Genomic DNA, 21,774 nt, shown 5'->3' on the forward strand with positions numbered 1-21,774 from the left:
TTAGTTTTATTAATAAAACTAATTCTTTGTGTGTCAGTTACAGTCTATGGTGTCAGTTCCAAAGCAGAAGCCTTTATTTTAGCTGTAAACTATTTATTGCATGCAAAAGTGCAGGGCTATACAATCCACTTCTACCCTGAGGTGAACTGTGAGTAATGTAACTTATGATTGGTTGAAACTCCAAAAGAGGCGGGATAAAGTTAGATCAGTCGCTACCACTGCAGGAACAATACAGTAGTACTTCCCGGCTGGCCGTATGTCGAGTTTATTACGCAAACAGCTCACCTGAAGCCAGTAACAGTGTGTGTGCATTTGGGCAAGTATGCTTTTCATTTTCATGATGTTATTTCCACGGTCTATCGCGTGACACGCTGAAATGCATGAGAAATACCAGTACACGCAGTCAGGAGTCAGGCTAGAGAGTTGGCCACGGAATGGGTTCCTGGTTCCTGTCTGCTATGCCATAGTTCAGACGAGGATACAGTAGATCCCTTTCATGTTACGGAAGTACAGTAGGCGTAAATTGCTTAAATAATTCCTTTGCAATTCTATACTATTTGTTAAAAATGTATATATATATTTTGTTTTGCCTTTTGTTCTGTTTCCATTGTTGGTTAAATAAATGAACAGTACACCATGGACAGTTACAAGTGTTGCCCAGCCCAGATTATGGGGAGATACTCTAGACAAAGCTTCTTATTTTATTATTCTCCTAATGTTTTTGACCAGTTTGCTCTCGTGGCATGCTGCTTTCACCTGGAATCAACGATAGGCTCGCATCTAATATAAATTGTTTTATTATTTTTCATTGAATCAACTTCCTCCATAGATGTACGGGAATGTATTCACACTTGGGACACCAGCTTTTTATTTATTTTTCTCCTGAAAGATTTGTCTATAACTAATTCCAAGCCTGATATTGCACATTTAACCCCAACCCAATATAAACTTTTTTATGTATAAGTTAGGAAGACACTAGGAAGGAAGACACTAAATGATATAAAACCTGCAGCATATTCTTTCTTTTATTTACACTGTAATCTACTAGAAACGTCCTGCAGCATTCTGGCTGAATGCATTTTTTTTTTTTGGTAAAGTTAAATTGTCATGTAATGCTGCTATTTAATTTTTTATAGCCCTTTTTGATCAATATAGAGTTCTAGGCCTATATAGTTGATAAGTAGGAAGCAGCAACCAATTGTCTCCTCTATTAATGGTAAATGTCGTAGTTTGTGATCACTGTGCTAGTGTTTGTCCTAAATACAAGGATCATGGATATGATGCGTTTCCTCAAGGGTGTCTCTCTGGAATTCCCTGATTTACTTGTTTTGATGTCGCATCTTAGCCATTTATGCCACATCACTTACTATTTAATTTGAATTGTACAGCAATATACAAAGTTTCTTTCTACTGTGCCAATAACATTTTGTCCAATAACAGAATCAGTATGGCTGCCCTGCGTCGGTTACAGCAGTGCCAGTCCACAGGGATCACTGCAATCTCTCACCTCCACACAAGCAGCCGCGCCTGTGCCGACATGCACTACAAAATGCTGGTGCTGGGAGGAGGAAGTGGAGGCATTTCAATGAGCGCCCGCATGAAGAGACTGTTCGGGGCAGAAAATGTGGCTGTCGTGGAGCCCAGTGAGGTACAGATAAATAATACGGGGTTGTGACCACATGTGCAACTTTTATAGTAGAGGCGCACCATTAGGGCTGCACGAGTTGAGTAAAAGTTGTGATAGTTAAACTGTCTTTAAGATTTTATTACAGTGCAATATTTTACAAAACTATTTTGATGCATTAAACGAAAACCTTTGGCAAGTTGTTTCCTAGTCAAACTTTGTGAGAAATTTAGACTTAAAAAGACTAAAACAAGCACAAAGCACACTTTTTTTAAGACGCTGTGGTACACCACCATTAAAACCATTATCAATAGATTTGACAGTTATGGTTGTTGTGGTTACTTTTCTTGGAACAAGTTTGATTAGTTGCAGTCAAAATAAACAAATAAGCTAATGAAATGACTGCATAAATCATATGAAAACAGAGATTCCCTTTTCAAAGTAAGTAAATAAGAAAAGCTGCTAGGATTTAAAAATGTTAACTCCACTATTCTAACTGCCCTCCTTGACCCGCCACCTTATTGTGGTGGAGGGGTTTGAGTGCCCGGAAAATCCTAGGAGCTATGTTGTCGAGGGCCTTTACATCTAAATATTTCCTAGAAGCTTTTGCATGTCGATCATTGTAAATGAGTTTCACAGTGGGATAGAAACATGTTTTTACGATGATCACCTGATTAAAAAAAGACTATCACAATGCATCTTCTGTTTCTACCCCAGACACACTACTACCAGCCCATATGGACTCTGGTTGGTGCCGGTGCAAAAACATCAGCCTCATCAGCTCGTCCCACTGCTAGTGTTATGCCCTCTGGAGTCAAGTGGGTCAAATCAAAAGTACAGGAGATAAATCCAGACAATAACACAATTCGAACAGACGATGGAAAAGAGGCATGTAGCATTTTGTTTTCCAGTTTATATTGAGTAGTTTTTTTTATTTTTATCAAATGGCTTATGTTCTTTTGTCAGATTTCTTATGAGTATTTAATCATCGCTCTAGGGCTACAGCTTCACTTTGAAAAGGTATGTGCTTTGTCCATTTTACATTGTCTACTCTATGTGATTTTTGTTTGTTCAGTATGTGTCCGAACGTGCTTGCAGTATTTTGTTAAGATAAAAAACAACTGTACTACATTAGGTGTGGGTCAGGTTTATTCCTGGTTCAGCTCTTGCTTTGATCCTTATTTTATCTGATCTAAGCCATACCAATTTATTGTATTTCATGTTTTTAGGAGTAATAATGTATTAAATGTATTCTTTGTTGTCAGAGAGTATTTTAATCATGTGATGCACCTTGAGAGTTGAGTTTGAAATCTCAGTTTTGTGCATTTATTCCTGATTAAGATTTATCTTCTCCAGTTTAGGTTCTATGAAGCCATTCATATTCAATAACAGTTAAGATAGTGGATTAGTCAACAATAGTTCATGGACATTTTCCATGTTTGAGTTTGAGAAACACTGTTGTATAAACACATTCACTGTTAATGTGTACTTGCAGATTAAAGGCTTGCCCGAGGGATTTGAGCATCCAAAGATTGGATCAAACTACTCAATCCAGACTGTGGAGAAAACGTGGAAGGCACTAAAAGATTTTAAAGCAGGAAACGCTGTGTTCACTTTTCCAAACACTCCTGTCAAATGCGCTGGAGCCCCACAGAAGATCATGTATCTGTCTGATGCATATCTCAGAAAGGTACAACCACTTTTGCTCTAGTATAGTGTTATCATTAACCATTTAAAAGTAAAATGTTATCAACCAAATCATCCAGTATATAAATGTTGGCAGCAAATGTTGATAATTTAATTGTACATTGACTTCAGATGTTGTATTTTCTGTAGTGTAGTTGTAGCCATCTCTGCATATAACTTAATTAGTGACAGTAGTATCGGAGAAAAACTGTGCCAATTTTCCAATGGATGTTTTTTTAGGAAGTTAGGCCAGTGAGAAAAATATACAAGAGCTGCATGAAAAAGGCAAGGCTCATTTTATACATTTGTATTCAAACACAGCTCTAGCCCGGCTTCAGTGGCTGTTTTAGATCTCTTTTTAAGACGTTGATATTAGTCTGCAGTTTTTTGCTAACGGGGAGAGAGTTCCAGTCTACCCCGAGTAAAAGAACAGCTGGACTGTTTTGAGAAGCTGACAGAAGCTCTGTAGCTCTGTGTGATTGAAATTGACAGTTATTTTGTTTTTTGTGCTGTTATTTAAGACAGGAAAGAGGAACGATGCCAAAGTGATATACAACACTTCACTCCCAGTGCTATTTGGCATCAAGAAATATGCTGACTCACTCTGGGATATTGTGAAACAGCGAGACCTACAAATCAACCTCAGGCAAAATCTGATCGAGGTGCGAGCCGACAAACAAGAGGCTGTGTTCGAAAATCTGGACAAGCCTGGGGAAACCACAGTCTTTGAGGTAAATGTCTCAGAGCCTTAAAACATAGCAACTTGTAAATGAATTCATTTACCATAGAGGCAGCTTAAAATCTTTGAATGTGTTGATCATGTCCTACTTTTATTATTGTATAAAATGCTGATCCCAGGCTATTTTTTTGGCTTGGGATCAGCATTTTATATGATAACCTGACCTTTGGAGTCTATTCACAAACAGGCTTTAAAAAGTCTTGGATATTAGAACAAGACAACACCACCACTGTCACGTTCTTGCAAAATACAGATTGATAAACTTAACTTTGCTAAAATGTACTAAGACTGGCTTTTTCCGATTGGTGTAGAGAATCATATACATCACTGCACCTACTTACAACTACTAAAGCTATACATTCCTCCTCCAGAGGGCAGTGTAAACTAAACAGAACACTAAACAACATTTTTACACTCCACTTTTTCATATGAAGCAATAAAAGAAATAAAGAATCTCCCAACTGAAAAAAAAATGACATTCACCAGTGAATTATATTGGTCATGGAGTGGTCGAACTTGTCATGTTTTTGCTGTTGTGATATACAGTAATTGTGAATGATTCTGTTGTAAATGATACTGCATGCAGCATTTAATTATGACTGTATTCTCAAAGGTACATTATGGAACCATTATGCAACAACAACAATAGATAAATGATCAAAAAAATGTCTGCACAACTAAAGCAGCTCCCAAGAGTTGTATAGTTACTTACATCACAATCCAAACTAATCTTCATAGCATTTCTTTTAGTATGAGATGCTCCATGTCACACCACCGATGGGTCCCAATCTCATTGTGAAAAACAGTCCTTTGGGCGATGAGGGCGGCTGGTTAGATCTGAACAAGGAAAACCTCCAGCACAAGAAATATCCAAATGTGTTTGGGATTGGGGACTGTACCAGCCTGCCAACAGCTAAAACTGGAGCTGCAGTAGGTCAGTAAAAAATGTGTTCAGTCATTTTAGATTTTCATATTTTATCAGAAGAGCTTCTAATTCTGATGTTTGTTTGTTGTTTTTTCATGTTTCAGCGTTGTTATAGAATGTGATATAGAAAACCCTCCTTGATAATAATTATATTTTAGCTCTCAACTAATGTCGTCATAATCTCACTGCTTTTTGACAGTTGAATTAGATAATTGCATCATCTTAGTTTATTTGTGCTGATGTCTGTATGTCGGTATGTCGGTTGGCCCTCTAAATTTATGCTAAGAAGACAATTAATGTTAGCACATAAATGAAGCCAGTTAAACTTGTACCAGAATCAGAATCAAAATTGGTTTTATTGCCAGGGTTATGAACAGGTTCACAACTAGGATTTTTTTCCGGTCGATCGTGTAACATAAAACATACAACATATAACAATAAACAATAAGACTATATAGTCTATAAGGACATGCATAGGAACATCAAATTTAAACTATGATAAAGACAACAATTTGACACAGAACAACAGTTTGAGTGTATTTACATATGTGCAGGTGCATTGTGTGTTAGCCGCAAATTTGAGTGACATACCACATAGTGCAAAAGAGCAGATTACATTCACAAGTCCATTTCATGGCAGAGGGGAAAAAACTGTTCACGTGGCAAGAGGTGGGTCTGGATGGACCGTAGCCTCCTGCCATCTGTGAGATCAATAAAGTACCATCTTATCTTATCTTAATAGTCCGTGTGTCCAGGGTGAGAAGGATCAGCTGTGATCCGACCCACACGTTGAATTATGAATATTTTTAATTACTTTAACACTTACAGTATACGCGGTTATATTAAAATTGAGAATGATGCACGGTGTCATGGATGTATGATTTCCTACCCACTTTTTTTGTTGTTGTAGCTGCCCAATCTGCAGTTTTGAGTCGAACTATCAGCAGGATACTAAAAAATCAGAAGCCTGATAAAATTGTAAGTTTTCAAAGAGGGCGTAATATCTCTACTATTTAAAGTTTGATCCTGAGTCTTCTATCTATTTGTGTGTGTTTTCTCTTCTTTTCACAGTATGATGGCTACACATCTTGCCCACTGGTCACAAGCTACAAGTCTGTTATTCTAGCGGAGTTTGACTACAATGGACAACCACTAGAAACATTCCCTATAAACCAGGCCAAAGAAAGCCGGATTATGTTCCACATGAAAGCAGATGTCATGCCCCATCTCTATTGGCACGGGCTCCTAAGGTAATCAGTGGTTTAGTTGATTTTCATTCAAATCATTTATTTGTTGTTTCTTTTATTATTAGTAATTTTACCTCATTTCATTTAGGGGACTGTGGGGTGGACCAGAACCATACAGGAAACTGATGCACCTTGGAATGAAATGAAGTACTTATATTTACACCAATATAGAAGTGCTTTTATATTGTCTAGTTTTACCAGAGTCTGAAATTGGACAATTTGGCATTAATAATGAACAAAAAACATTTGCACTGTACTGTACAAGTTATTCTTACCTTGGCTGGTGAAAAGATGGGCTACTGTACTGACCATCTCATTTCATAGTTTATGGTCATTGTGAAATATATTTTTGTTGGGAATATGATTTGAAAAATATTATTAGTGTGCATTGTAACAGAACAGTATTGTACATTTAATAAAATTCTACATACTCCAGCTAATATAATGAACTAACTTGGTAAGATATCTGCACAGCTGCCTTGGATTGGCTGACAAGATTCTGGGCAAACAGCCTCAAACCCTAATGTTTAAAAGCTTTGCTCTCACCCAGTGATGCCCAAATGGGCATAGCAGCAAGCACGTAGCACACGGTATTTTCAAAGGAAAGTTCATTTTTAATGTTTAACTGTAAATGGTTGATTCAGAGATGTTTAGATCAACATACTTACTACTGATATACATTAGGTTATCTTATAACTTGAAGGTAAAGCACATGACTTGTTCATACAATGTATGAAGTGTTGCCCAAGGACACAATGGCAGGATTTGAAACATCGACTGCACCTGAGCATAATTTGACACCGTTGTGGGGGGAAAAAACATCTCGATTTTTTTCCTTCCGTTTATCTATGATTTTTGTATGTAAAGATATCCCACCAACCACTGAAGGGTTCCTATAACAGATATAGCTCTTGAATACAAATGCACAGACTGCAGCGGTGTCACTGGAGCAGCCTGTGGACTGTCTATCCCTGTAGTTGCCCTGTTGCTGTGCTCTTCCAGCTCGGTGCCTCTGCGCGAGTGTCGCATTCTGGTGCGCAGCGCCAGCCTCTGTTTTGTGACGAGGCGGGAAATGGCGTCTTCTGTTGGGCTTTAGCTGAGACTCGCTCCTGAGCGATATACGCTGCGAGCAGCAACAACCACAGCCCGGCTGAGCTCGTGGGCCGCCTCGGCTGTGGCCAAACGCTAATATCGCGGTGTGACTGAGAAGCGCTTCCCAGATTGTCAGTAAGTAACGACCGACGTCAACATGTAAACAAAACAGGTTTGTCCCTCTCATAGCTGCGCTATGCTAGCTTTGGCTAATGGTAACGAGCTAGCGGAGGGGGCGTAGTCATGACTGAAAATAGATGTTGCATTGAATAAAATGACACTAACCTGTTCGTCCCGTTTCATTGTATTGACACTCTTTTTGTGTCAATGCATATAATAATACAAACTATACTGTCAGCATATTGGAGAGATAAGAAATTTAAAGTAAAATATTGCATAGCCATGTCTTTGCTATCTAACTATGTTTTTTGTTAGCCTTGTTGCTAAAGTTGCCCTCCTGATGTTAGCAACCACGGTGACAGATTTTACTATTGTTTTAAATGAACATACTCCTCCGCCAAATGACAACTGTGTCTAAATTTAGGCCTTTAGATGTGCTCGGGTTGCGCCTCCTCTCTCATAGTAAAAAACATAGTAGACACAGGGAATGATAGGCTAATGTTAGCTGTAGCTGACGTCGAACACGGACTCCCGATGTTACATAACAGTACAGCACAGTTATAGTCATTAAGAAAAAAACAACGGCATCCGCTTCTTATCAGCGCTTAAACATGCACTGTAGAGATTATAATTTATACACAGAGAGACACACTTCAAACTGTTTATTTTATGCATGCCCATTTACAGAACATTTACCGTTCTCCGTCCACCGACTCCTTCTATATTTGGTTGGTCACATGACTGATGTACAGTGACAACAACCTACAAAAACAGTGTAATGTAGCTGAAACTTTTTAAGATTATTTGGTCTATGTTGCTGCACCCTTGATCAACAGAAAACCACTTGTCAAGAACAGTATGCATCTTTTCATTGAAAGTCACAAGAGTGACTTGATAGATTGATTTTTATAATCAAGCACATACATAGTTGTTCCATAATTTGTCTATTTTGTTTTATTATTATTTGACAGATTTTCTATGTGACGTTGGGGCACAATGAGGCTGAGAGTGCGTAAAACTCCTCAGCAGCCGAACTTAGGCCGTCGCTGTCCTGTGCCCCAGGGCAAACGGAAACGCTGCGCTATGGAGCCTTCACCAATGAGGAACCGAGGCAAGATGCAGAAGAATGAAACCGGCCTCCTCTCCACTATTAAAAAATTCATCCGTGGGAATGCTGTCAAGGTAAGCCTGGAGAATGGTTCAAAGTATGTCTCTAAGTATGTAATACTTAGTACACACAGTAATTCAACACCTTGCGTACAATGTGTATAGCTACTAATGGCTGTGTGTGTTTGTTTGTTTGTTTGGATCTCGTTCAGGTGGAACAGGAAATCCCTGCGAAGAAAAGTCGTATTGATTGTAAATCTGATAGTAGTTTAATCACTTCAACACCACAGACTAGAGGCCTTGCCAATAAAGGAGTCAGCAGAATATGTCGAAAAAGTCCCATTAAAGGTAATAGTCTTGGCCATATTGTTCGTTGCCTTACAAATGTGTATATATTATCAATGGACATGTTTTTGTTTCAGATGCACTGGCCCTGAATAGCAACCCTCTGAAAACAAATGGAAGACTAGAGGCCCCAAATGAGGAAGTGAACAGCCCACCTCGCACCACGTTGCTTGGGACCATCTTCTCTCCTGTCTTCAACTTTTTCTCGCCAGCAACAAAAACAGGCAAAATACACTCTTAAGTTACTCTTAAGTTAGTTCTTGTGGTTTTAAATGTCTCACTGTCTCTTTGTGCAACTCCAGCCACCCCTGGGTCAGACTCTCCTGGCCAAGCAATGGAGGCGGAGGAAATCATGAAGCAGTTGGACATTGAGCAGGCGGAGGAGATGCCGAGCAGCGCACTCACATCCACGGAAAGCATCAGCCTTTGCCACAGTAACACAGCGTTACCACAGAGGCTTCACATCAGCTCAGACACTATTGAAGAAGGGGAGATCGTCACAGAAACCGACATGCCACCATTAACAGGCACGGGGCTCTCGAATACTATTGTAATATTATACACAGAATACTGTTTGTAAATGAAGTGTCATTGTCTTAGTGCTGGAAATTTGAACAACTGAACTTTTATGAATACCTGCTTAGTCCTGTATCAAGCATGTAGGTAGTTATAAATTGTGAGTATACTTCCACGTCAATGTAACACTGAGTTTTCTGTCCAGCCCCAGGCTGTATCCCAGATGGAGGTTATCCTCACTCTTTACCTCCAGTTTCTGTAGAAACCTCATATGAAGAGGACTGGGAAGTCTTTGATCCGTAAGTATACTTGCTGTAATTCTTTCATTTCCATTGCGGTCGTTGGAAAAGTATATTGGTTTCTACTGTGATTCTGTCCAAGGTGACATTGCGTTTGCGTTCTGGTAATGGAATAATCACTCCACTGGGTGGCAGCACAAGCACCATAAGCGCCATTTTCATTATGATGGAAAATTGGAAATACAATTCATTATATGCTGATATTAATTAGATTGAAACTAAATAAATAATGGAATATTGTACATATTTGTTTGCATATCATGACTGTATTTTCATTCTCAGCTACTTCTTTATCAAACACGTGCCTCCTTTGACTGAAGAGCAGTTGACGCGAAAGCCTGCCCTCCCTTTGAAAACTCGCAGCACTCCTGAGTTCTCCCTTGTTTTAGACCTGGTGAGAAGTAAAGCAATTTCCCTTGTTTTTTAATTATAACTACTGCAAATAAAAATACTAATACTATTTTCTGTTGCCTCCAGGATGAAACTCTGGTTCATTGTAGTTTGAATGAGCTTGAAGATGCAGCACTGACATTCCCTGTTCTCTTTCAAGACGTCATATACCAGGTACCTTAAATCTAAACATCAACCTACAATGTGATGATAACGGCAATGGACTCATTTATTTTTTCTTACCATACAGGTATATGTTCGGTTAAGGCCCTTTTTCAGAGAGTTTCTAGAACGCATGTCTCAATTGTTTGAGGTGAGCCCAATCCTCTCTTCATTTCGTTTGTTACATTTGATTTATCTTAATTTTACATAAAACATACTTTTTTGTCTTCGAATTCAGATAATTCTCTTTACTGCTTCAAAGAAAGTCTATGCAGACAAGTTACTAAATATCCTGGATCCCAAAAAACAGCTGGTCAGGTCCGTCTACACTCAAGCAGAAAATTTAAGATTTAGTTTTATGAACTTCCAAAGAAGCCAGTTTTAGTCCAAATCTTTGACTTCTTATGATTTCAGACACCGACTATTTCGAGAGCATTGTGTGTGTGTCCAAGGAAACTACATCAAAGACCTCAACATCCTCGGACGAGATCTGTCCAAAACAGTAATCATTGACAACTCGCCTCAGGCTTTTGCCTACCAGGTAAAACAAAATACACAGTGGTTATATAAAGGATACATGAATTAACAGGTGTCTTTTTTGTTTAGCTTTCCAATGGCATTCCTATTGAAAGCTGGTTTGTGGATAGAAATGACAGTGAACTTATGAAGTTAATCCCTTTTCTTGAGAAACTTGTGGAACTGGTAATTACATTTTACTTTAACTTTTTCATTTTTGTTGTTAGTTTGCTTCTATAAACTCCTCTCTTACACCTTACTGTGATAAAATCCTTACTTCTGCAGAATGAAGATGTCAGGCCGCACATCAGGGAACGGTATCGTTTGCACGACCTGCTCCCTCCAGACTGAAGTTCCTGACTGTCATTTAATGACATTTTAAACTTTTGGGAAAATGTAACAGAATTATCTTTGCAAAACATTAGTCCTCATGGGTCAAGATCATGCAAAAAAAACCCTGAAAGTTATGAAGTCAAAAGCCTTGGATGTTTTTATACAAATTTGAACAAGACATTCTTTTCTCGTATTTATCTGTATGTGCAACTTTGAAGTCGGCTTCATGGAAGAATGACGAAACTGAATGTCAAGCAGTGTTGGGTTTTATGGACCTTGTAGGCTTCAGCCTGACATTGAGCGGCCAGTCAAACCTGTAAAATACTCACTATTTACTTGTAAATATGTGTAAATAATGTTTTCTTCGAGGTTTTTAAGTCTTTTATGTTAAGATTTTAGTAGCTTTTCTTTAACTTAACTTTGCTTTTTTAAATTTACAAAGTGTTGTGTACCTTTTGTCGAAGTTGCTTGTTTCTGTTGCCTGCGTTGTTCCAGTGATGCTTTGCTCCATTACCTGCAGATGTCTGTGATTTGGTGCAGTTACAAAAAAAAAAAAAAAAATTGGGGGGAGAAAATGTTTCTGAAATAATATTTTGAAAACTATAATGTAAGATTAGGTCTCCACTGAATACCAAGCCATAGTGGCCTGAGCCAGTTTTATGGGAGATTTGTATTCAGACCTGTCCGGTCTAAAGGGTTTGGGACGGAATGTGAGAGTTGGGCAAGGGGGACAGATATCTTGCACTTTGACATCAAGCCCTTTGTAAGTTGATGTAAAATCTTGTCTTTTTCTACACAGGTGTGCATCACCTCAACTTTGTTAAGAGGTTTAAAAAAAAAACATTAAATTGTAGCACCAGCAAATTGCCAACATATTTGCATCTGGATTTTTAAGGCAACCTGTACGTGGGATCTGTATGATGTAGGACTTTTATTGACTATTGAATGATCTCTCCAGTTGTATTCAGTATTACTCAGTGGTTTCCTTGAAAATAAATAACATTTTTATATCACTCTCAACTTTTTGTCACAATTCCCCCAGGGCAGACTACTTGAGACCTGGCTGGCAAATCTGGCTCCACAATAACTGAATAAACTTGTATTATAAAGGTGTAAAAGGACACTGGGTTAGTGATCCCATTGGCTCTATTGGAATTTTGTTGCAATTTTCTATTAGTTGCGAAATGCTCACTGCATAGAACCTTTAGTGGGCACCAAATCAGTTATCTAAATTTTACTAATAATGGTTTACACTAGCATTGCACTTTACAAGCCTGTATTAGTCGGAGGGCAAAGCTCTCGATTTACCGATCGATCTACGTTCCCACCCTCACCTATGGTCATGAGATTTGGGTCATGACCGAAAGGACAAGATCGCGAATACAAGCGGCCGAAATGAGTTTCCTTCGCAGGGTGGCTGGGCGCACCCTTCGAGATCGGGTGAGGAGCTCAGTTACCCGGGAGGAGCTCGGAGTAGAGTCGCTGCTCCTCCACGTCGAAAGGAGCCAGCTGAGGTGGCTCGGGCATCTGTTCCGGATGCCTCCTGGTCGCCTCCCGCGGGAGGTGTTCCAGGCATGTCCTAGTGGGACAAGGCCTCGTGGAAGGCCCAGGACACGGTGGTGGGACTATGTCTCCGAGCTGGCCTGGTGTCGCCTCGGGGTCCCCCCAGAACAGCTGGAGGAGGTGTGTGTGGATCGGGAAGTTTGGGCATCTCTGCTGAGACTGCTGCCCCCGCGACCCGGCCCCGGATAAAGCGGAAGAAAATGGATGGATGGATGGAAGCCTGTATTACTATCTTTCTCAAAGCGCTACACTGTAGTCATTATTCATTCATGCCATACTTGTTTGTAAGCTACTATTGTAGCCACAGCTGCTCTGGGGTAGACTGACAGAAGCGAGGCAACCAGTCTGTGCCATCAGCCCCTCCGCCTACCACCAACCACTCACTCACATACTGCATTCATTCTGGCCTATTGCACAGGTTTCGTATATGGGTTCATGGTTTGTTCCAAATAGAAAAATGTTTTCAAGAACATTTACACTTAGTTGTAGTTGTAAACTATAAGCAGCTGTAATGCAAAAAGGCATTCTTATGGGGCAGACGTCCTGCATGTCAAAGTTACAAGAGATCCATCCCACTGATACAGTCCTATCTTAACCCTTTTGTTTGAATAGAAATAGGTCATTACCTGATTGTGAAGTGAGCTCTGAATTACCCCCTCTCTGGTCACGTGACTCTACATACAAAGGGGGCTAGTGTTTTTGCCATCACTTACCTTATCTAACACAATTGTTCTTCTTGGAGGGAAGAATTTCAAAACAAAACCGCACCATTGATAGCGTAAAGATAAGACTTCCCATCAGAGAAACCCCCATCTATTGGCTGCTGTTGGGGGTGGAGATGGTGGCCCATAAAGTATACTAGTCGTATATATAAATTGCATTGTCACATTTGCTTTTATTCAGAAGCATAAAATGTGGATTTTGTTCTTTGGATTTTTTGTTTTGGGGGCACGGAGTGCCAAAGGTGGGTAATTTAGAATATGCACTGACAACTTATGTAAAGGATTCAGAAACTTTATTTGTGAATATGTATTATGACTAGATGTGTGCCTTTTGCTTCTACTTGAGTTGAGTTTTCAGTAGTAACATCACTTATTTGCCAGGCACAGAACAATCTCAACCACAGGATGTCCCACACCAGCAGCACCTCAAGGCCCTCCACTGCCCCTCCTGTGAGCGTATCCACTGCTCGCCCCGGCACGCGCTGAGACTGCGGTGTAAAGGCGGGGTGACCACAGGGGTGTGTGGCTGCTGTCCTGCTTGTGCCCGGACCGAAGGTGAGAGCTGTGGCGGGGCGTGGGACTTCCTGGGCAAATGTGACCAGGGGCTTGTGTGCGTTTACGGGGAGTCAGGACAGGACAAGACCGAGAGGACTGGAGTCTGTAAAACAGGTAAGATCCATATACACTACTGAGTAGAAGTGATGTAATAGAGCTTCCAGATTAGATTAGAAGTGGGAATTCAGAGTGCAGCAGCAGCTGCATCACAATGTTGTAAACAATAAAAGAACCGCCACTTATTTGTAAAGAGCCACCACATGTATTATAGACATTATGTATGTGTGTTATAAAAAATGTTTGATGGAAATTGCTTTATTTGTTTTATGCTCTGCTTAAAATTGTGAAGGCAATAATTCAGGAATAAATGCAATTTAGATATTAGTATGACAAAGTAAGTAAAGTATTACAATAAGTTAAAGAAATGATATGACTAAAATCGTACTGACCACAAACTCGGCATAAAGCAGGGGCTGGTATCCTCAGATTTATAACTCTAGCTCCTTTTGTTTCTCAAATAAATAGTAATTGTCACTGCATATACTGTTCTTTTTATTGGGAACAATGCCAAAGTAGTAAACTCTTTACGAGCTGTTCAGACTGATAGTGTGGTCAAGGATTCCTTTGATTCAAAGCGTTCGGCTTCACAGTTAGACACAATTATGCCTCTTATCTCAAAAGCAGTGAAGAGACTTGTCACATTTGTTGATACTCTATCAGATGGAAATCTGAATCGTCTATCACCGTCTCAAAAGCTCAAAATCAAATCATGCTGATCTCTTACTGTGTTTCATTCTTTTACATGCATTTTTAGTTATTGAGCCTTTGGATTCTGAGAACTGTCACCCAGAGTGCACAAAGGAGTTCTGCCAGGAAAACCCAACAAAAATATGCTCTGCCAGGTATCCATCCATCTATGTACTATAGTAATGTTTTAGCCAAGAAAGTCCAATTGAGAAACACTATATTCGCATGTCCTTGGAGTCCTATATGGTTTAGTCTGCATATAAAATTTAAGCCCAAACATTTTAACAGTTTAAAACAGGCCAAATTGCAGGTGAGCTTTAGAGGCTCCTAAGCTACACTCTTACCACTTTGCCCCACCCACCAACCATTGCTCGTTATACTGTGCATCTTTCAGGTTTTGGGCCCATTTGGTCTCATATTCTGGAAACAAAAAGATACCTAATCTTGCCCAATAGCATGTTTATTTATTGCACTGAATCAATAAATACACATTTATTGAATCAGTGCAATTTTCCCCAAATGCTCCTTCTATTTCTCTCACATACTCTCACACAGCAACAATATCTCCACATAAGTAGCACATACAGATTCCAAACTTTTACAGGTTTTTGTAATTAATATATCATCAAACAAAAAACACATGCATTCAAATCTAGCTCTATCCATTATTTACATTTTGTCGCTGAAAATATAGGCATTTTTTATGCATAAATTACTTTTGTATGAAATCCTAAAATGACAGAAAACTTGCAATACATTTTCCCTCACATTTATATCAGTAATTTACAGAAAAAAGTTTCAAATTGTTATCTTTACTCTTTATTTTCCTTTCTCTATTCACCTGCAGTGGCTTTCCTTTTTGTTTTGAACAGCTGTTACACTTGTCCTACAAGTAATTCTTTTAATTCTTTAGGTTTACATCTCTAGAGAAGAGACCATGCCAAGGCTTTTGTCAGCACACCTCCTGCTCCAGCTGTCTACTGCTCACAGCCCCATCCTGTCTACAGACCTGTCCCGCCTCTGATGCCTCTTGTCTGCAGCGCTTCGGCAAATGTGTCCACAGCCACATAACCACTCCTCACCAGCAGCCTGTGTGTCAGCTGAACATTCAGGTAATAGTAAGACTATGATACCCCCAAATGATCAAACTAGATGTGCCCAATTATGATAAATCTTTATTTATTTTTCCAGAGTAATGCTGAAGGACGCCTAATATGTTTCGCTCCTGGCTGCCCACAAGTGTCAAAGTAAATTCTAGTAGGACAGAATGTGAACAAACTGGTGTAGCACATGTTCAAAGGCAGCTATTTGTACATATAAAATGTAATGTTCTGTATGCATTATATTAAAATCATCTAAACATGCACAAGGTCTGAAGTGTTGTAGAGTACTCCCCTCAGCCGTGGCCCCGGGAGGTGAGGGTTATTCAATAACAGACAGTTTATGAGGCAGCAGTGATAATGACGCTGCTGTGAACAGGACCAACAATGGGCCGTCTGTGCCATGTCCTTCAAATGTGACACTTTCAGACTAAAGCTCTTAATCAAGACATTTCACAATAAACTTCTCAACCACTTGTATGGCTTGTATTGATTCCAGTCAGTGATGAGTTACTGCTATGCAGCTATGAAATCAACGTTTGTATTGAAGGTTTGTATTTCTCCAAAAGTGAATATATTCCCCATGTTATTTTACATTTTACATCCAGCTTTGAATAAACATTGCACATATAAAAATGTCTTATCTATTAAATTGACATCAGTGTTCAAAGAAGACCGCCACTGTTATCAATCTCTATGCAGCTCCTTCTTACTTTTTACTGATAACAACAAAGTGGTGTGTGCTTAATGGCAGTTATAAATCTGCCCTTGACAGAGGACCAATATTAACTTTTTTTTAAATATGAACCAGGTAAAAAAAAAAAGAAAAATGGAGAATTTCAATAAATATTTTGGGAGATAGATTTTAATGATGGTTCAAACATTTGTATAACAATTATAAAACAATGTAAACAATGTTTTTCCAAAAATAACTGTCCAGTAAATGCACGGTGCTGCACGGTGCATACAAATATTTAGTATGTGAAAACTCACGGAGATAATAGAAATCTAAGATACGGCGATAGCCTTTTCCCTTTGGTTATGAGGGAATTAAAGGAAACCAAAGTATGTTCACTACAGTGAATAAAGAAATTAGTCATTATTTAATCAATTTAAACTGAAATAAAATAGGCAGCCATTGCAACAATATGAAATATATGTAGTCTAATGCTGCGTTCCAGTTAGGTCGGAAGTCGGCAAATCCGATCAGGCTCAAACGGTTTCCTCAAGTTGTAGTGCTCCAGTTGTCCAGGTCAGAAATATCGGTAATTGACGCTTCCGCAAAACGTTGCAGCTTTGTTGCTCATATTAGAGCAGAAAGCAGATGCAAAATAGCTTGCAGTGATGTTTCATAGTAATATTGAGTCAGAAATGGACCAGACGGTAGGTTTAGCTATTTTGTCTATTAAGTAAGACTTGAACAGTTATTATAATAATAGTAGTATAATGTATTTATTACAATTGTGGTAAATACAGTGATATTTCAGCATAAGCATCATATTTTCCTTTTGATTAATAATTAATCTAATTGAGGCTTAAGCAACAGAGCAGTAACGTTTTTCCATTTCACGTTGACATTTCACAAGTGTATTTGGGACATCTACCAAATAACGTGGTTTATTGAAGCTTTATATTAGTTTTATTTGCTTACATAGGGTGCAGCCATCTTTAAATGATCCTTCTCGGTCTAAGTGATTCTGTCCCAAGTTTCTGAGTCGGAATTACTTGGTGAGCATTCCAGCTGAAGTTCCCTGGTCAGAGCGATCAAGTGGAACGCAGCATTAATACAACATAGAATCTATTTCACTAAATAAAGAATAGAGGTTCATATTGTCTGTGTATAAAGCTTCTCTGGCCTTCAGTCTGGGGAAGGCACTAAACACTGCTCAGGACACACTCAAGGTCACCTGAAAACTTTGTTCCAAAATGAAACAAAGGAGCTGGAGTTGAAGGCACCGATCAGAATCAGCAGCAGAAGGTAAAGACTCATCATGATCACGAAATGATGCCTGAGAAGCCAGGACGAGCTCCGTGAGTTTCTAGAGAAAATATAAGAAATACAACACTCTGTCACTATCATTCTGAATAATTTATTTGAGTTCATCTTTAATAAAATTGTTCAGAATTACATTATCTAAAGGTCAAAATGGCTGTGCCATTGCAACCAAGCTATGAATTTTAGACTCAGAAGTGCTTTCTGATATTAAGGTAAAAGATGAAAGAAGATTGTGAGACAACTGATATGGCCAGTATTGTTACACTTCTTGTGGTATGTTCACTACCAAAGCATGTTGCAGGTGCAGGTGATTTCTGTGTACTGTCAATGTGAAGACGCGCACACATGCGAATAATTACGAATAAGCACTACGACCAGTGCATCAGAGCGTCTCACACGATATACACAAGTGCCTGAACCCTGTATTAGCAACAGGAGGACGTGGAGTTCAATAAAGAACGAACTGGATTACAAAACATGTTCAATTTTATCATGACATTGAGCTGAACAGACAGGTACTGGACATTTACAAACACACTTGAATTATTGGCTAAAGCTGTTATAATGATAAGGCTATGTGTTTAAAAAAAACAAGGAAATGTCTCCACAGACCACGCACTGAATGGGGCAGTGAGGGGAGAGGAAGTGTCAAAGAGGGCATGTCTGAGTGTCTGGGTGAGGCAGGAGGGTTGAAAGCTGGGTGAGGTTTGCGTTAAGTATCAGAGGAAGGCAGTAAAACAATTTCACTGTCAAAGCACAATCAAAGAATCAGGAAACAAATGTTCATTCACAACTTTGTGCTCAGGAACAGCACATGGGGCAAACCAACAAAAGTCTAAAAAATATAAGTCTACAAGAAAAAAACAAGAGGTTTTCTCAGAATCACACAACAGTAGCAGTAGCTCCTCCTGAATCGAGCACAAGCAACACATGCAACTGATTGCAGCCTTTTCAAGCGACCAACTAGAAGCGTGTTACACGATTTAGGTGTGCACATAGCATTATACTTCTTTTTACAGCACTAACCTGGACAGATGCCTTTTCTGGGAGTAAACCAGCAGATATTTCACTCGTAAGAGCTGATTGTTGGTAACAACAAAGTATTTCTGTGGCACGTCTCCACCTTCGCTGTTCTTCGCCCTGGACCTCTGGCGGTCCATGATTTCAGAGTCTGAAAGAGCAATTTAGAATAGAATGTTTTGTCTAAACATCCAAAGACACAGTATAGTGACCATGCTTTGATTACATATATTTTATACAACCTGATATCAAAACCCCAATTAGCTCATTCAGTTTTTAGCTCTAGTAGTAACATCCACTCAACCACATCACAAAAATAACTCTTTTGCATGCCCCATTAATGTTCTTCACATGAACATACCCTTTTTCTTGACTTGACACTTGACATCAGGGTGATCAATGACTTCACACAAGGCCACACAGCTGAGCATTGAGCCCAATAGGCTTTCCCTCCATCCGCTGCTGTGGGGGCTGTAAAGCACCGCCATGCTGAGGTCACTGGTCAGATAGGTCCCTTCTCCGAACACAGAGTTCTGCAAACAGTGAAAAAAATATAGTGTAATACTGCAGACTTTCTATCCACAACAGCCAAGACATGACCAGCGTCTGGTCTGGTGATTCATGGAGTTCTGAATTTAAAAGCAAAAGCATAACTCAATTCTTTGCTGTTTTCTCATACTTGCCGTGTTGTTCAAGTTATTGCAAAATACACAAATCCAGACAAACCTTATTGAGGTGACAGTGCAGCCCATTGTGAATGATCGAATGAAAGTTTTCAAGCCGGCTCCCATGGAATGCGTAGAAAGTGTCTCGTCCAGCCTTTGTCTTCTCAAACCGGGCATTTTGCTGATCACTGTATTCGATCTCAAACAGGAAGTCTGGAGCTGGCCCTGATGACTCTTCATTTTTTGTCAGGTTGTAAAGGTGAGCATACTGAAAGATATCGGTTGATCAAATCAATCATTCAGATGCCTGAAGCCATGCAAACAGTCGATATCGCCATATACCTCTTCTTTTTCCAGTGTTTTTATGGCAAAACTCTTTGAGGAAAGAATCCAGTGTGTAAGAGCCAAATGATGATCTCCTTCTCCGGGTCGCAGCCTCACCAGCTCCCTCACGCCAGGCAGCGACTTCACATCTGCCAACTACAAACAATTGTTTGGTTTCGTTTTAATGACAGGTATTTGCGGTCAAAACAGGGGGAAAACATTTTTATTGTTATTACACCATCAGAGGTTGAAAACAGAGGCACATACACAATGTTTGTTATTGTTAAGAAGAGCTGTATGTCTGACAAGTTAGTAAGTAGATAGTGTAGAAATACACATATGTATTTTTTAATGGTCTTACCAGTTCTTCAAAGTCCTTGTTATCCTCGCTGATGTACCGTGGAGGGAAGGGTCTGAGAAGAGAGTCTCTTTTGTAGTTTTGAGCCGCTGCCACAAAGAGGCTGCAGCGGAGGTCTGCAGCCACTGGGTCCCGGTGCAGACAAGAGCACACCAGCTCTCGCACCACATCAGCAGGGAGCGGCAGATGCATCCCCCTCTGTAAAAAGAGGTTATTGAGTAGCTCAAGACATAAACATAAAAGCAAGGCCAAAGACCTTTGGCTTCCTGAGATGGAAGTTTGTCACTCCGCTGAAGCATGCAAGGTAATAAGAATAACTTTGTTATACCTAAAGTCTTTCTAGAAGAACTCCTTTGAGCGTAATTTAACAGGACGAAATTAATGTAATAAAGAAGTTGCAACACCTTTTTACACAGTTGAAGCCTGATTCAACATAGTGCGACCTCATTTATAAATACAGCGACTTGGTAATTTAACAATTAATTTAATGCTGTTTAATTCTATAATTTTAAATTCAATAATTCACCACTTCTTTGGCTCCTTGTACTGTTATAGGCCTACCGATAATAAGATTAAAAAAAGAAAAGAAAGAAAACTGAAGTTCTGTGGTAAAGGTGCTAAAATACTACTTGCCTCTCTATTTCCAATTTCTCAAAAGGCCTCTTTTTAGAAAATGTAGCTAAATAAAGATTTTGAGAGTGAGTGCAAGTCCCAGGTCATAGGTGTACAGGAACCCATGCATCATATTTAATAGTGGTTCATCTCGATCAGGTAGCTTAACTTAATTACTGACAAATCGAATTAAATTACGTCAAGAAAGCCTTTTTTTTTTTTTGACACACTTACTTTATTTCCTTTTCTAGAGTTCTCAAAACTTTTAGGGGCGCTTGAACTCATCAGATCATCCTTAACATGCTACTAAATAATGATGCTAACGTGTAGCAACGGGAAATTCGTGTCCTTTTATTACAAAACATTACATATGCAGCCTCCTTATGCTTATATGAGAATCCATGGATGGGTCTTGAACGACAAATAAATGAAATGAAAAATCAAAAGGTTAATATTATTATTTTCTTTTTACCTTTACCGTTCATCAACTCATAGCACTAGCATCGCACTTTGCAAACAGGAAGAGTGTGAAGTTGGGGACTTCGCGGGACCACGGAAGAAACAAAATCGACAAATTACATATCTTCAAAACAGGATAAAATATAAGGTTTACCTCCATTCACTTTCAAATACACTTACATCTTGCCATTATCTCATACATGAATTATATAAATATTTAACATCGTCTATTGGTTTAGTGAAGTTTATGGTTTCACAGTGAACATCGAAAGCACCATTTAATGATTTCTATACCGACAGTGGCCAACGGTGTCGCCAAAACCACGTCTTTACAGTCTGTGGCCTCAAAGGAACAACATGATTATTGATAAATACATCACTAATACTCATAATGATCATAATAATAGATCTTTTTCCTGCACTTCAGCCCTAAGGCAAATAACATACCAATTTTGCTGTGTACTTTCCCACTATTTGACCCTAAACTACCGAAACGTAACGTCTTATGTAGGTCTTCCTTTTTTAGATATGACACACAGACGAATAATTAAC

General features: G+C 39.2%; 4 protein-coding genes across 4 annotated transcripts; 3 read left to right on the top strand and 1 right to left on the bottom strand.

Moving 5' to 3' along the window:
* Positions 1-1,333: 1,333 nt before the first annotated feature.
* Positions 1,334-6,630, top strand: sqor (sulfide quinone oxidoreductase). The gene is made up of 9 exons (XM_079567719.1): positions 1,334-1,648; positions 2,342-2,512; positions 2,591-2,644; positions 3,120-3,314; positions 3,832-4,041; positions 4,800-4,983; positions 5,885-5,952; positions 6,046-6,224; positions 6,310-6,630. Exons 1-9 carry the CDS (start codon positions 1,352-1,354, stop codon positions 6,365-6,367), a joined length of 1,416 nt encoding a protein of 471 aa, XP_079423845.1. The 5' UTR covers positions 1,334-1,351; the 3' UTR covers positions 6,368-6,630.
* A 559-nt stretch (positions 6,631-7,189) lies between these two features.
* Positions 7,190-12,097, top strand: ctdspl2a (CTD (carboxy-terminal domain, RNA polymerase II, polypeptide A) small phosphatase like 2a). Its single transcript, XM_079568541.1, has 13 exons — positions 7,190-7,448; positions 8,405-8,615; positions 8,753-8,888; positions 8,963-9,109; positions 9,188-9,412; positions 9,607-9,700; positions 9,983-10,094; positions 10,178-10,264; positions 10,341-10,403; positions 10,491-10,570; positions 10,667-10,793; positions 10,859-10,954; positions 11,054-12,097. The coding sequence occupies exons 2-13, from the start codon at positions 8,430-8,432 to the stop codon at positions 11,117-11,119; spliced, it is 1,419 nt and encodes a 472-aa protein (XP_079424667.1). The 5' UTR covers positions 7,190-7,448; positions 8,405-8,429; the 3' UTR covers positions 11,120-12,097.
* Positions 12,098-13,502: 1,405 nt separating this feature from the next.
* Positions 13,503-15,939, top strand: LOC306971316 (uncharacterized protein; the record flags this gene model as incomplete). The annotated part of the gene is made up of 5 exons (XM_079567556.1): positions 13,503-13,517; positions 13,791-14,055; positions 14,756-14,843; positions 15,602-15,800; positions 15,880-15,939. 5 exons carry the CDS (start codon positions 13,503-13,505, stop codon positions 15,937-15,939), a joined length of 627 nt encoding a protein of 208 aa, XP_079423682.1.
* A 1,152-nt stretch (positions 15,940-17,091) lies between these two features.
* parp16 (poly (ADP-ribose) polymerase family, member 16) lies at positions 17,092-20,348 on the bottom strand. Its single transcript, XM_079568006.1, has 6 exons — positions 20,155-20,348; positions 19,812-19,949; positions 19,531-19,737; positions 19,166-19,337; positions 18,811-18,955; positions 17,092-17,827 (listed from the first exon to the last, which is right to left on the bottom strand). Exons 1-6 carry the CDS (start codon positions 20,341-20,343, stop codon positions 17,692-17,694), a joined length of 987 nt encoding a protein of 328 aa, XP_079424132.1. The 5' UTR covers positions 20,344-20,348; the 3' UTR covers positions 17,092-17,691.
* Positions 20,349-21,774: the final 1,426 nt, after the last annotated feature.

Source organism: Gobius niger, assembly GCF_951799975.1.
Source record: "Gobius niger genome assembly, chromosome: 12".
NCBI lineage: Eukaryota > Metazoa > Chordata > Actinopteri > Gobiiformes > Gobiidae > Gobius > Gobius niger.